We start from the raw sequence: 15,923 nt of genomic DNA on the forward strand, positions 1-15,923 counted from the left end.
GTATCAAAGAATGCACAGTTCCACCTGAATCAATAACCTGCTAGTTTTCAGAATCAGTGAATGCACAGCTCCACAAGAATTAATAACCTGCAAATTTTTAGTATCAGAGAATGTAAAGCTCCACAGGAATCAATAACCCCTGTTGTTCCAGTTCCTAAAGTTCAGGAAAGTTGTGGGATACATTGTTATGGGACTTGGTGCATAAAAGGTGGCTGCGCCGGCGGGGGAGACCTAATGCGCATGCGTGCCAAAAGCCGCACTCGCATTACTATATCCCCCATAGGAAAGCATGTATAATGCTTTCCCACAGGGTTTTACATGATGCTGGACCAAAAGTAGTCTAACGACCTGGAAGTTCCTCTAGTGGCTCTCTGGTAGACTTCCACTAGAGGTGGAGTTAACACACAAAGGTAATTAATGCAGTTGATTAAAAACTGCAATAATTACATTTACAGGCTTATGGGACCTGGGACGACCAATTTAATGAGCTGGAGTGGTCTGGGTGCTTATAGAGTCCCTTTAACAACAAAACAACTTAAAGATTACAACCTATAATGTTAAAAACGATTGCAAGATTTATTACATAATATTGCAACATAAAATCACTGCATTACTGAAAGCTGTATTTGGCATTGCATTCTAAAGGCACAACTGGGAAGATAACAGATATAGATACAAATACCTGTTTTTGGTCCTCACAGCAAAAAAATAAATAAAACTAAACTAAACATAGAGCAATAACCCCTTTTTATAACACAATAGAGAAGCTAGCAAATGCAACAAGCAACAATTATCCACTCCTGGAAGACAAGATGCCAAGTCCATCTCGCACCCTGATAAGGGGAAAATGTATCCGGTGCCTTAAGACTCAAGAATGGTAGATGCAGTCTCCAATAGTGGTGTGCAACTGGCCCTTTGTGGCTGCTGTCAAAAAAGATTTAAACTCCTTGTTAGCCCTAGAGCAGGATTAAGATCTCATGGAGGTGTAGGTAGGTACCAGTTTGCTCCCCTAGGTTGTTTAATAAGACAAAGAAAATTAGTGGTTCCATGGCCCACTAAGGGGCTGTCTAAGGTTACCTTATGGTAATCCTGCTCTGGTTAGTCCTCAAGGTAAATAATGTCAAAGGTATTGCATTATGATTGATTAAGAATGACATTTCCTTTGATATCCAGCCAAGCCAATATACTGTATAGGAGTATCATAGGAACATTAGTTCTCAAATGTCAACCCAATGTGTCCCAAGGAGGGAACATACTCTCTGTATTAATATCTATTGTGCTCTTTCCCATGTCAAACGATGCTGCATGTATTGAGCCAAATGACTATTACTATTTTGCTTTAAAATGTATATACCATTGACTTAATGTTTATGCAGGCAGTTATAGTTAGTCAATATTAATCAATGTTGCTGCTGTCAGTGAATTATAGAGCATATTGTTTCCATGGCAATACACTGAATATTACCTGTTTATTCTGGTTTAAAGAATTATCATAAAATGCAGGTGACCGTTTATTTTATATAATTATGTATTTTAATTGAGGTGATCAGTGTCTTTATAGCTTACAGATTGTACTGTTGTACTAAATTGATGTAATTGAGGTAGGATTGATGACCCATATTTAAATTTAGCACATCGAGAGTGTTCGTTATATATTGTTCTCTCATATCTCTTTGAGGTATTTTTGCTTCCTGATAAAATAATTCATGCTAATTCCAAGCTGCACATTCCACTGACTCGCTAGTTAATAGCGGAATAGATTATTTAAACAAGGTCAGTTAAGCAGAATATCTACCTAGGACTCGACAAAGTTGTTGCTACTGATTACCAGCTGCAAATTTCAACAGGGAAGCTACTGTAGTAGCTTGAAGCTCCCATTATTGTCTATGGTAACGGCTAACCGCCACTTAATGACTGGTAGTACTGGCTGCCACTAACTTTCAAAACTTAGCACCAGTCTGGTGCAAATAAGTTTAAGAGCAGTTGATTCCCTATATGTCCTATAGGAAAGATACAGGTTAGTTATATGGCATTACATCGAAACCCGAAACCACATATTAAAGCACATGAAACCATATCTTACAGAAAATAAAATACATGAAAGAAAAGGCCAGGCATATTATGTTAGAAAAAAAATTCAAACAAGCAATGTTAAAGAGTGGAAAAAGAAAGTAGTCGGATACGAGGTAGATATGTGAGAACTGATTGGTGCTGATGTAAGTAGGTGTGTCATGGAGCCATATCTGGGTTTTTTTCTTGGTGTCTGTAACATATCACTCACTGGGCGGTAGAATTTGTTTACCTGTTTGATAACTCATATCACATAATACTGCAATTTTAGGACACATCGAAAAAAAAAATGTTCAAGTCCATACATCTTTTGTTAAATGGCTACTTCAACTACTTAAAATAAAAAAATTAGAATGTCCTGTTGAGCAATATTCAACTTACCTTGAATTCAACACCAGGCAAGCTCCACTCACTGGTGTTCATGCCTCATCGGTCATCACTCTTTTCCTCTCCATGGCCCAACCAAATGCTTCTCATAGAGATGCATGCACTCTAAGCCAAGGAGGAATGGAGGGTGTGGATTAAACAAAACAAAAAAAAATACCCAGATGAATGATAAGAAAAGCAGGGAAGGAGAGATGGTGGGAGAGAGGGAGGGGAGATTTTCACGTGTGTACCCAGCACGGCCTGCATTGGTGGAAGCCGATTACGACTTTAACAAAGTAACAATGTGTGCTCACGACAGACTTTACATAAGGTTCCAGGCTTCCTACATCACACGTGCCAGTATTCTAATTAGCTAAAATGCTGCACATACAGATTGCTGCCATCTTAACTACATCTCAAAGTAAAAGTGGTCACGGAGAGTAAAGTAACAATTTAATTTATAACCATTTATAAACCATAAATTCCTGCTGTGTCATAATTAAGAATGATGGAAGGGGAGGTCATCTCCTGCATGGAGTGTTCACTTAAAAGGACACTATAGTTACCAGAACAACTATAGCTTATTGTATTTGTTCTGGTAAGTAGAATAATTCCCTTCAGGCTTTTCAGAGAAAAAGGAGTGTTTAGATAACAGCCTAGTGATACCTCCACTGGCCACTCCTCAGATGGCTAGTAGAGGTGCTTCCTGGGGCAGCACTGCCATTCAGTGTCTCCACCCTCTGCATGGAGACACTGAACTTTCCTCATAGAGATGCATTGATTCAAGGCAGGGCTGTGTTTGGCTTGTGCTGGCTCTGCCCCTGATCTGCCTCCTTGACAGTCTCAGCCAATGTGAAAGCATTGTGATTGGCTCAGATCAACACTTCTGATGATGTCAGCCGAGCAGGCAGATCAGGGGCAGAGCCAGCAGCAGCAGACTGGAATACAAGTAAGATTTTACTAATTTAAGGGAGGCTAGATGGTGTTTTTAACACTGTTTGTGTTCCTGACCCTATAGTGTTCCTTTAAGTTTATAACTTTGTTCCTTAAAAAGGTTTTCTGTATACCAGATTACAAGCTTCTTAAGACTTGATGAAAACATCAAAACAATATGCTGTATGTCTGATAGATGTGTCTTTTGTTTCTTGAAGATATATACAAGAAGTATCTGGTGAACAAATGTAAAATAAGTTTTTCTTGTTTAATACTTTTTTAAAAAACATTTTTGCTTTATCGTAATAGTTTCATACTCTTTAGAACACGTCTGAATGTGTTGTTACTGAGACCATTGTCATATCTAAAATATAACCTACCTGCTTTTTTTTGTTCTAAAGATATTGGTGAAAGCAATGCTGAGGAAACGCTCATTTGGAAACCCTTTTGAATGCACAAGAAGAGAGGAACGATCCATGTCTGCCCCAGGAAACCTCTTAATGTAAGTAATCACATCTAGAAATGATCTTGAGGGATTTCCAATGATATTTTCTCCCACATTTTGATATTAATGCAGTCTATTGACTTTGCCCTACATTTGCTTGCGGTTTCCTTTGCGGGGCCTTTTGGTACCAATATGTGGTAGCCGTTGTGCTCTCTATGGATCATTTTGGCTCTTACCACAGGTTAACAGGCTTGTATAAATATTCAGTACGTCGAATGAAAGAAGATTCATATTGAAGGAGACACAACTGAACATTTTCGTTTGCCAAGTGCTTGTTTATTATTCCAGCTACTGTATAATTTTCCATATAGGGCTGGTATGCAAGACTAACCTATCTTCCCATTAACACTATACACAGGCTACAGAGCCACTAGCACTTTAGGATTCAGAATCAAGTTACAATGTACCCCAAGTAAGTGACCCCTGTGTTTTGCAAAAGTGACTACTAATATTGGGGGAGCACCAGGTTACCCCTGGCACCATAAACACTAATGCTTGCTTTCCGCTTTTTTTTTATTTTTTTTATTGAAGATTAATCAGACGATTAGACATTCTAATCCCGTTTATTCAAGGCAATGGTAGGGCCCAAATTGCAAATGAAGAAGAGAAATATAACATTGTTTCATGTCTTCTATTCTCTGTATGATTTCTGTATGCTGACTGCTAAGTGCAAATGACGGAGTTTAAGAATGATTAGAATGATTGACAGGGAGCTAAGAAAGAGGAACTGAGGAAAAATAGAATGGAGTTCTACATTTAATTTTATTTTTCACAACACCCAAATATATATTTATTAAATATAAGGAGAAGTGGAAATTCCTCTTTAATCCTAGCAAAAAGCTATGCCATGAAATGAAAAGGGTTCATGTAAGAAAACCCAGAAATATTAGTGACTGATTGGGACAAAATCCCTCTGTATATCTAAGCTGCTGTGCATATAGAGTTCATCTCTAGAAACCTAAAAAATGAGGGTAACATTATTCCAACATTTGAATTGCCACCGTACAAATAAATTTCACAGCAGATTTAGTGAAATGTGTGTTTTAACTTTCTACCCACATGTTTTGGAAATATGAATATACTCTAATGGTATGAATATCTTTCTGTAGCATACTGTATAGTGATGTTGTGAACATAAAATTTTCCGTTCGCGAATGGCGAACGCGAACTTCCGCAAATGTTCGCGAATGGGCGAACCGCCATAGACTTCAATAGGCAGGCGAATTTTATATATATATATATATAATAGTGATGGAAAAGTTGTTTCAAGGGGACTAACACCTGGACTGTGGCATGCCGGAGGGGGATCCATGGCAAAACTGCCATGGAAAATTACATAGTTGATGCAGAGTCTGGTTTTAATCCATAAAGGGCATAAATCACCTAACATTCCTAAATTGTTTGGAATAGCGTGCTTTAAAACATCAGGTATGATGTTGTATCGATCAGGTACTGTAAGGGTTACGCCCGCTTCACAGTGACAGACCAAACTCCCCGTTTAAAGCACCGCAAACAACCGCAAACGGTCCATTTGCACAACCGCAAGCTCCCCATTTGCACAAGGTTGGATTCCAAGCTAGCCATGTCCCGTTCCTTGTCCTCACTGATGTCATTGAAGGTCTCTTCCTCCACCCGGCCACGTACAACACCAAGGGTCCCCGAAAGGTGACAACAAGCCCCCTGTATTTTTTTTTTTTTAATGTACACTACTGTTACACCAGATATGAGTTGCACTGGTGTGACACTGTGCCCTGGCAGGTCCTGAAACGCACACGTGTGAAGGAAACTGACTGCTATTATATTACAGTCAAAAATGTTTGTTTGTTTTTTAAATGCAAGCTATTGTGACACCAGATATGAGTGGTGGCACTGGGCAAGTAGGCACAGTATACGCTGTGAGCCTGACACACAGGAAAAAAAAAAAAAGCCGACTGATGTTCTAGCCCTAAAAAGGGCTTTTTGGGGTGCTGTCCTTACAGCAGAGATCAGATGAGTCCTTCAGGACTGTAGTGGACACTGAATACACTAGCCTAGCTATCGATTTCCCTATTAAATCAGCAGCAGCTACACTGTCCCTCCTCTCACTAAGAATGCAGCTTCCGGGGGCGGGGCCTAGCTGTCATGGAGGAAAGATGCACTTCGTGTGAGCTCCCTCAATATCTCACTTTAACCAGCTATCAACAAGCGAATTTCACCCCAGAAGGGGATGACCCAGCAACGTTGCTCCTACCTGACCGACCTGACATGCTTAATAGCGGTCAGGTAGATGGTAATCAGTCACACGGGCAAACAAGACAGGAAAGGGTTAAAGATAAATTCAGAGTCAAGAACAAAGCCATGGTCAATACCAAAATAAAATCAAGGAACGCACTAAAGGGTACTGACACAGAAACCACGATAGGACAAAGTGGATAGGGCTAGGAAAGTTTAAATATCCTTTAACATTTGATTGGCCCACGTCATGCCTACGCCCCCAAAACGTTCGTGTGTGGGGCTGCTGGAATGACGTGGGCCAATGGGAGCCTGAATCAACTTTTGGCTCCCACTGCCTCTTTAAATGCGAGCTTGTGACTCGAGCCGTGCTCCTAGTGCCAGGCGGGCCACGTGACCGATCACTGCGGTCAGTGCACGCGGCTAAGTCAGAAGAGGAGATCAAGCCGCATGCGGCTCGTGTGGAGGCAGGAGTGATCCAGCCACGCGCGGCTCAAGCTTAGGAGCCAGGTCGGTCCCAGGATAAGGTAAATACAGCCACAACCACTTATCCCAATCACACACCTTTCCTAACGTCCTATCCCATTAAAAGCATATTACCGCGTATTTAATAAAACAGACCCACTACTTCATCAAGGTTACCGATCGACGGTTCGATATTCTGAGCCCTCTCTGATTTAATGTACATGACTATTCGATATTCCCACAAATTTTATATAGCATTTTATGTTTGTTTGAGACCACCTTAAAAATATTGGATATCGCTAAAAATCATGATCACTATATACTTTCTCTACAAACCTCTAAAACGAACCAAACTACTCATCCATCCGCTATACCACTTTATCCCACCTAGAACTAGTGCCCAGTTAAAATACTTGACTCTTACTTACCCACACTCAGTCATGCCACACACATTTCACCACTACTCTCACTGAATCCCTCTGACTACGGCTAAATTCATCTTCTACATCAGAAGACTACTCCTAAGATTGGGTTGTATCCATGTCTCGGGTCTTTCATTTAGAATAGGGGCAGCTTCGGTCTCCTTCAACACTGACACTCCAGTGCATATTATTAAAAGATTGGGCAGATGGAAATCCTCAGTCTACAACCGATATATTCCTCATCCCGAGAAAGAAATGAGGAAAGCTTTTACAAGTTTGGCTTTGTAAATTTGATGCATTAAGTGTGTTTTTCTTTAATACCTTTTCACCCTCTTTGCATGAACCCGATTTACATATATTACTAATATGTTTCTGAACATAAATATTATTTTATTCACTCACTCACTCACTCTCTGGGCCGGCCTAAGACATCATGCTGCCTAGGTCCAACGATAAATGACTATGGGGGATAATGTATAATAAACACAGGTTACTGGCTATGGGGGGGGGGGGAATAATGTATAATAAACACAGGTTACTGGCTATGGGAGGATAATGTATAATAAACACAGGTTACTGGCTATGGGGGGGGGGTAATGTATAATAAACACAGGTTTCTGGCTATGGGAGGGATAATGTATAATAAACACAGGTTACTGGCTATGGGAGGATAATGTATAATAAACACAGGTTACTGGCTATGGGGGGGGGTAATGTATAATAAACACAGGTTTCTGGCTATGGGAGGGATAATGTATAATAAACACAGGTTACTGGCTATGGGAGGATAATGTATAATAAGCACAGGTTACTGGCTATGGGAGGGATAATGTATAATAAACACAGGTTACTGGCTATGGGAGGGATAATGTATAATAAACACAGGTTACTGGCTATGGGAGGGATAATGTATAATAAACACAGGTTACTGGCTATGGGGAGGATAATGTATAATAAACATAGGTTACTGGCTATGGGGGGGGGATAATGTATAATAAATACAGGTTACTGGCTATGGGAGGGATAATGTATAATAAACACAGGTTACTGGCTATGGGAGGGATAATGTATAATAAACACAGGTTACTGGCTATGGGGGGGATAATGTATAATAAACACAGGTTACTGGCTATGGGGAGGATAATGTATAATAAACACAGGTTACTGGCTATGAGGAGGATAATGTATAATAAACACAGGTTACTGGCTATGGGGAGGATAATGTATAATAAACACAGGTTACTGGCTATGAGGAGGATAATGTATAATAAACACAGGTTACTGGCTATGGGGAGGATAATGTATAATAAACACAGGTTACTGGCTATGGGGGGGATAATGTATAATAAACACAGGTTACTGGCTATGGGGGGGATAATGTATAATAAACACAGGTTACTGGCTATGGGAGGGATAATGTATAATAAACACAGGTTACTGGCTATGGGAGGGATAATGTATAATAAACACAGGTTACTGGCTATGGGGGGGATAATGTATAATAAACACAGGTTACTGGCTATGGGGAGGATAATGTATAATAAACACAGGTTACTGGCTATGAGGAGGATAATGTATAATAAACACAGGTTACTGGCTATGGGGAGGATAATGTATAATAAACACAGGTTACTGGCTATGGGGGGGGATAATGTATAATAAACACATGTTACTGGCTATGGGAGGGATAATGTATAATAAACACAGGTTACTGGCTATGGGAGGGATAATGTATAATAAACACAGGTTACTGGCTATGGGGGGGATAATGTATAATAAACACAGGTTACTGGCTATGGGGAGGATAATGTATAATAAACACAGGTTACTGGCTGTGGGGAGGATAATGTATAATAAACACAGGTTACTGGCTATGGGGGGATAATGTATAATAAACACAGGTTACTGGCTATGGGAGGGATAATGTATAATAAACACAGGTTACTGGCTATGGGAGGGATAATCTATAATAAACACAGGTTACTGGCTATGGGAGGGATAATGTATAATAAACACAAACACAAAAAAAAAAGAATGCAGCTTCAGAATTTATCTAAATTGTATGCTGTCTAGGAGGTGGGAGGTTCTGGGAGGGGAGGGTCTGCTGCTGATTGGCTGGAATGTGTCTGCTGACTGTGAGGTACAGGGTCGAAGTTTACTCAATGATGACGAATAGGGGGCGGACCGAACATCGCATATGTTCGCCGTCTGTGGCGAACGCGAACAAGCTATGTTCGCCGGGAACTATTCGCCAGCGAACCGTTCGGGACATCACTAATACTGTATTGTATTTTGCATCGATGAATAAAATATACAGTTCTTTCATATAACATTTGTGTGAAAATAGACAAAGCAAACGTAAAAAAAAACTTGAAAACCAAACTAATCTATTTGAGGGGGGGAAAGAAAATGCCATATACAGTAGGAGATTGTCACTAGAACCCCTGCTGTGTCAACACAGAAGTGCCTTGTGAATTTCAGATAGTGTACCTGAGTATGACTCCATGTGACATATACCATTATTACTCTAAATGTTCTCATGAGCAAAAACTATTACTTTTATTTTGCTTTTCTAAAATTGTATACCTTAACTTACATAGCATCTTGATAGTTGGATATAATTTAGTATGGAGATCCTTAGAGGGTAGCCATATTACAGATGGCAAGTGCTAAATGTAATTTCCTGTACCAGCTGCTGTTGCTGTAAGGTTGCCTTAAGCTTATGTTCGGTTTATGGTTGCCAGATTGTCCATTGACCATGAAGGATATTTTGACCTTGACATTATTTAAACTTTATTTTAGCATACACCATGACAACCTTATTTTTCTAGGCATAATTAATTTTTTGCTCCTATCTTCCACCTACTCTAACTGCTCCACAGACATATACGCCAGTCAGTGACTCTGCAGATAGATTCATTTCATAACGCCAGAAGGATAGGTGTTTTGCTCATTAAATTTCAATTTATTTTTCATTAGTCTTACGATAGAGCTCGCAGCTGGAGGAAGTTAGGAAAGGCACCCAGTTCATCATGTACTCTCCCAAATTAGTTTTGCATAAATAGTCTGTATACATGTTTTGTTTTTTTCCCTCTTTGTTGCATTTACAGCCTGAAAGACCAGCTCGGCTGATTTCTTTCATGTTTAGCTTTTTATATCTATCAGTAAGGTAACCCATGGCTGTTAATGGTTATAATATTCTCTACACATCCTTCAGTTCTTTGTAGTCCTGTTCACTGTCAAGTTCCACCATGTGTTAGTATTATAAAGCATGAGATGATAACAAATATATTCTGTGTGTGTGTCTCTCTCAAACATACCACTGCAGAATGCAATAATACCTTCTTTTTTTTTCTTTTTATATATATATATATATATATATATATATATTGGACTAACATAATACTTAAAGGTGATACCGGAGAAACTGACGGAAGCCAAGCACAGAGAGATGGACACAGGTTTCTTCAGGAAGGAAGAGATTCTTTATTCGGTTCACCGATCGGGACTCAGAGGAACTAATGTCACCAAAATACAGCAAGTTCTGAGCCCAGGACAATAGTGCAGGCTCCTTATATAGGCACATAACTCCTCCCATATTAAGCTCCACCCGCACATTCTCTTGACCAATCAATACAAATAGGAATTAACTTCCTGCTTGACCGCATGGCCTGACCAGCACAATGGAGGAGGGGAATACTACATCCTGTATTCTTGCACATGCTCCGTACACTACTGATCGTATCTTGCCTCGTGCAACCAACTGATCGATACGTCAGCATATGCACGTACACATGCCACGTGGTAATCTTGGCCTACTAAATTTATTTTTACAGAGATTCCACCACATTCCCCCCTTTGATGCCTCTTGATATTTCACAATTACTTGAGGCATCACTTAACCTTAGTTTGCATACACCGCAAGTTACCATGAACCAGACCAGACTTGTCTATGATGTGAATCTTCAACACTCATCTTCCTGCATTGGTTCTCCCTGATCTAGAGCCTTATATTTATAAATTGCCATTATCTGTGCAGCAGCCTTCCTCTCTGCTATATTTTCTATCAGGCTTTGCACAGACCTAACTACTAAGGGTATAAGACATGGCAGGAGTAAACACAACATTAAAATCAGTAGGACTCCACCTACCAATGCCTTAAGCCCTCCAAACTGCTCATACCAGCTACCAAACCAACTACTTGGATTGTACCCTTTCCATACCTGAGTAGGCACATGCGCTAGTTTAACCATATGGCTAGTAAGCTCAGCTATTGCTTGCCCTTCGTCATCTATTTGAAGACAGCAATTGCTCAGGTTAAACTTCCCACATACACCTCCCTCTACTGCCAATAGGTAATCCAAGGCTAATCTATTTTGGTACACTGCTGTCCTCATCCTGGTATTATGCTTCGCTAGAAGATTGAGCGCTTGTGAGGTCTCATTAGTAATAATCTCAACCACCGCCTGTAATCTTATAATACGGTTGAGCATATAAATTGGGGTTCTATATCCAAAGGTACCATCCTCTGCCCACGTGGCTGGCCCATAGTAATCTATAATACGCTGGGGAGGCCATTCATTATCTTCCCAGGCGCCTATCTCTATGGGTCCCCTTTTCTTCCTATGATTCACATCATACACTTTAACAAAAGTCTCACCTGTTTCAATAGGTAACAAGAAGAAGGATGGTTTGAGCATACCCAACACACATGCCCCTTCCCAGTCCTGTGGCAACTCCGAATAGGCTTTCTTACCACAGATCCAGTACAAATTTGCCGGGGCTCTCCAACTAGATGTGATGGATAGATCAAACCACACATCCTTTAAATTGGCATATCTTGCAAACGGGTTAGATGGTTCTGAGACATTTGAAGCCGACCACCAAGTTGTATTCTTTGTATCATCATCATAAGCTTTTTGCCCTAGACAAGTTAATTCTCCTACAGAAGTATTATACATCATTCCTTTCCTTGCTATGCAAACATAACCTATGATGGAGGTCTTTAATCTCCACTCAGATTTACCTCTAACACTCATCTGATAATCGGCTTGTGAAGATATTAATTGTTCAACTGCCTCAGAACCAGACATTACCTCCTTTGCTTCCCAAGGCCATTGGTCTCCCATGTTAGTACCTCCACACACATAGCAGTTGGTAACATTAAGACTACCGGCAATACTTTCAGCTAAATCAATGCACAGGTTTTTAGCATTATCTTATTATCTATACTCATTTCTTCATAGAAGGAATGGTATACCTGATGAGTTTGGGAGGATACCGTATCAGTCTCTATCCCTATAAACAATACTGTCCCAGGGTCTAAACCCGTCCCATATATTTGAAACCCAAATAAATTACCATATTTATCTAAGAACTTGTCGGGGTTATTTATAAGTATATGGACTGGATTGCATTCCATAGACTTACAGTATGGATTGGTAGGCAACTTAGTCACAATCATGTCCTTGTCTGCTGTCTGTCCCCAAGTTGCCCACCCCACACAAGACCAATATGGGCAAAAGTTATAATCTCTATTTGGGCATCTAGGACTCACATACTTATTTTTACTACTGGGACAAATATATTTATCGTTAGACCCATACGTTCTCTCCCATCTAAGATCCCCACATACATTCCACGGCTTTCTACCACTTGATATCGCCTTACACGCATCAAATAGCAGAACACCCGAAGAATATACGGATTCTAATACCGTTTTGTTAATTAGGGTCCCCTGAGGATCTCCATTCCTGAGAGTCAACCAAATTGTACGGGGTTGATACTCTGGACTGAAGCACTCAGGTTCTCCTACTCCTAAATGGCACACACTATATTCTATATTTAGGTATCTACATCTTGATACATCTCCTTTACACTCGTATTGCGAATGCCAAATTAGGGTCTGGGAAATATGGTTACCTGTTCTTGTAGTCTTAATGCATACCTCACAGCTAGGAGTGTCGGTACCTCTACCTTCCTGAATATAAAAATACACATATAAAAACATTATCAAAAACACATCTTTCGTCGTCATCCTCAGTCAACCTCAGCTTCCAGGATGTAAGGGCTGCAGGGAATGGAGTTCTGCTCGTCTTCACAGGGGTCCCTTCGAGACTTTTCCTGACTTATACACTACACGTCGGTGAGCGGACAGGCTTTATTATGGCCTTCTCACTCACTTACCAATCTCTGAAACAATAAAATTTGTAATCCACAAGGTTCCTCGTCACTCCGACTGAGTCGTGCGCTTTAACCGGATCTTGCAGGGATTCTCTGGATCTGCTGTAGCTTGCCAAGAATCGACTGCTGCTGGTTTAACCCTGGAGTGATGTATCCACGGAGTCACTTCGGCCACTTTTATCGCTGTAGGGGTAGACAATAGAACAACATAAGGACCTCTCCACTTGGGCCCTAACGGTACATTATTCCACTCTTTAATCCACACTTGGTCTCCTGGGTGGTAATTATGAACTGGGGGATAAATATTCACAGGTAATCTATCTTGTACCCATTTCTGTACCTCCTCCATAGTCTTACCCAACTCTACAACCTGCTGCCGGGTAATTCCTTCTCCCAACTGACTCAAACCCCCCTTAAGTTACCAAGTACGGGAGGTGGTCGCCCATACATGATTTCAAAAGGAGAGAGGCCCAACCTTCTGGTAGGTGTACTACGGATTCGCAATAGAGCTATGGGCAAAAGAACGTTCCACTTAAGTTGGGTTTCCTGACACATTTTAGCCAACTGGTTCTTAATAGTTCTATTCATTCTCTCTACCTTACCAGAACTCTGGGGTCTATATGCCGTATGAAGCCTCCACTTTATACCAAGCATATGAGTCAGTTGTTGTAGGCACTGATGAACAAAAGCTGGACCATTGTCCGATCCTATAGAGCAGGGTAGTCCATATCGGGGTATTATTTCTCGTAGCAGGAATCTCACAACTTCTCCTGCTTTCTCTGTACGAGTAGGACATGCTTCTACCCAGCCTGAATAGGTGCACACAACTACCAGTAGGTAGCGATGTCCACCAGATTTAGGCATTACTGTATAGTCAATTTGTAGATCGGACATGGGGAGTCCCCCCATAAACTGAACTCCTGGTGGCTTTACTGGTCCTTGCCTTGCATTATTTTTAGCACACGTTACACATCTTCGTACAATGGCCTGAGTCAAGTTGGACAATCTTGGTATGTAGAAATGTTTTCTACACGAAATGAGATTCTTCTGTGCTGTCTCTCCCAGAATGTGTCCCGTTGTGATAGTTTTGGACAATTTCTACCGCTAGTGATGCTGGAATAACTATTCTCCCATCTTCTAACTGATACCATTTGTTCTCCAAATACTTTCCAGGTTCAGTCTTTAACCACTCCTCTTCTTGAGCTGTATAAACTGGAGTCCATTGAGACAGTGGAGTTGGTATAAGAGCAGCTATATGCTCCACATATTCCTGTCTTTCTGATTCAGCGGCACGCTTAGCTGCACTATCTGCCATCCGATTTCCTTTGGTTACATCACCATCTCCTCTCAGATGCGCTCGACAATGTATGATACCGACTTCTTTCGGCTCCCACACTGCTTCCAATAGTTGTAGGATTTCAGCTGCGTACTTGATTTCTTTGCCTTCTGAATTCAATAGTCCTCTTTCTTTATACAAAGCTCCGTGGGCATGAGTGGTTAAAAACGCATACTTGGAGTCCGTGTAGATGTTCACTCTTAAACCTTCAGCCAATTGTAACGCTCGTGTCAGTGCTATCAATTCTGCTTTTTGTGCTGATGTTCCTTTTGCCAGTGGCCGAGCTTCTATCACCTTGTCTATCGTTGTTACTGCATATCCTGCATAGCGGATCCCTTCTTTCACAGAACTACTGCCGTCGGTGTAATATTGAACATCAGGGTTCTGGATGGGAAAATCACGAAGATCTGGTCTACTTGAAAATACTTCATCCATCACTTCCAAACAGTCATGTTGACTTTCAGTAGGTTGTGGCAAAAGGGTAGCTGGATTTAAGGTATTAACAGTCTCTAAATGCACTCTTGGGTTTTCACACAACATTGCTTGATACTTGGTCATACGGCTGTTACTAAACCAATGATTTCCTTTGTAATCCAACAACGTCTGTACTGCATGTGGAACTCGTACATAAAGTTCTTGACCCAGAGTGAGTTTATCGGCTTCAGCTACTAGCAGGGCGGCTGCAGCTACGGCTCTTAGACAAGGTGGAAGTCCGCTGGCCACTGCATCCAGTTGCTTAGACATGTAGGCAACAGGTCTTTGCCATGATCCCAAGTACTGTGTCAATACTCCCACAGCCATTCTTCTTTGCTCGTGTACATACAGGTAGAATGGTCGTGTATGATCAGGTAGGCCTAATGCTGGGGCACTCATCAAAGCCTTCTTCACATCTTCAAATGCCGTTTGCTGTTCTTGAGTCCATAGGAAGGGGTCGTGCTCTGTACCTTTGATAGCTGCATACAGAGTTTTTGCCAGTATCGCGTAACTGGGAATCCATATCCTACAGAAGCCTGCTGCCCCCAAGAATTCTCGCACTTGTCTTCTATTCTTGGGTATCGGTATTTGGCACACAGCTTCTTTTCTCTCTGGCCCCATAATTCTTTGACCTTCAGAGATATGGAATCCCAGATATTTGACAGTTGGCAAACACAACTGAGCCTTCTTTCTAGACACCTTGTATCCTGCCTTCCAGAGAATGTGTAGCAGATCGTGCGTTGCTTGCTGATATATTTCCTTTGTACCTGCTGCTATCAACAAGTCATCTACATATTGTAACAATACACACTCTCCTGGGATGGACTCGAAATCCAGTAGATCTTGACTTAGAGCTGAACCAAATAGGGTAGGTGAATTTTTGAACCCTTGGGGCAGTCTTGTCCAGGTCATTTGGCGTTTTGAGCCCGTCACAGCGTTTTCCCATTGGAAAGCGAAG

The 15,923-nt window shown here is 41.0% G+C and overlaps 1 protein-coding gene across 2 annotated transcripts in view; it reads left to right on the top strand.

The window, feature by feature from the left end:
• CAMKK1 (calcium/calmodulin dependent protein kinase kinase 1) overlaps positions 1 to 15,923 on the top strand; it is a 454,400-nt gene that overhangs the window by 410,327 nt on the left and 28,150 nt on the right. For both annotated transcript variants that reach the window (XM_063457438.1, XM_063457439.1), the window contains exon 15: positions 3,771 to 3,871. In XM_063457438.1, the coding sequence (XP_063313508.1) occupies positions 3,771 to 3,871 (101 nt within the window). The remainder of the gene's footprint in view (positions 1 to 3,770; positions 3,872 to 15,923) is intronic.

Source organism: Pelobates fuscus, chromosome 1 (genome assembly GCF_036172605.1).
Source record: "Pelobates fuscus isolate aPelFus1 chromosome 1, aPelFus1.pri, whole genome shotgun sequence".
Lineage (NCBI taxonomy): Eukaryota > Metazoa > Chordata > Amphibia > Anura > Pelobatidae > Pelobates > Pelobates fuscus.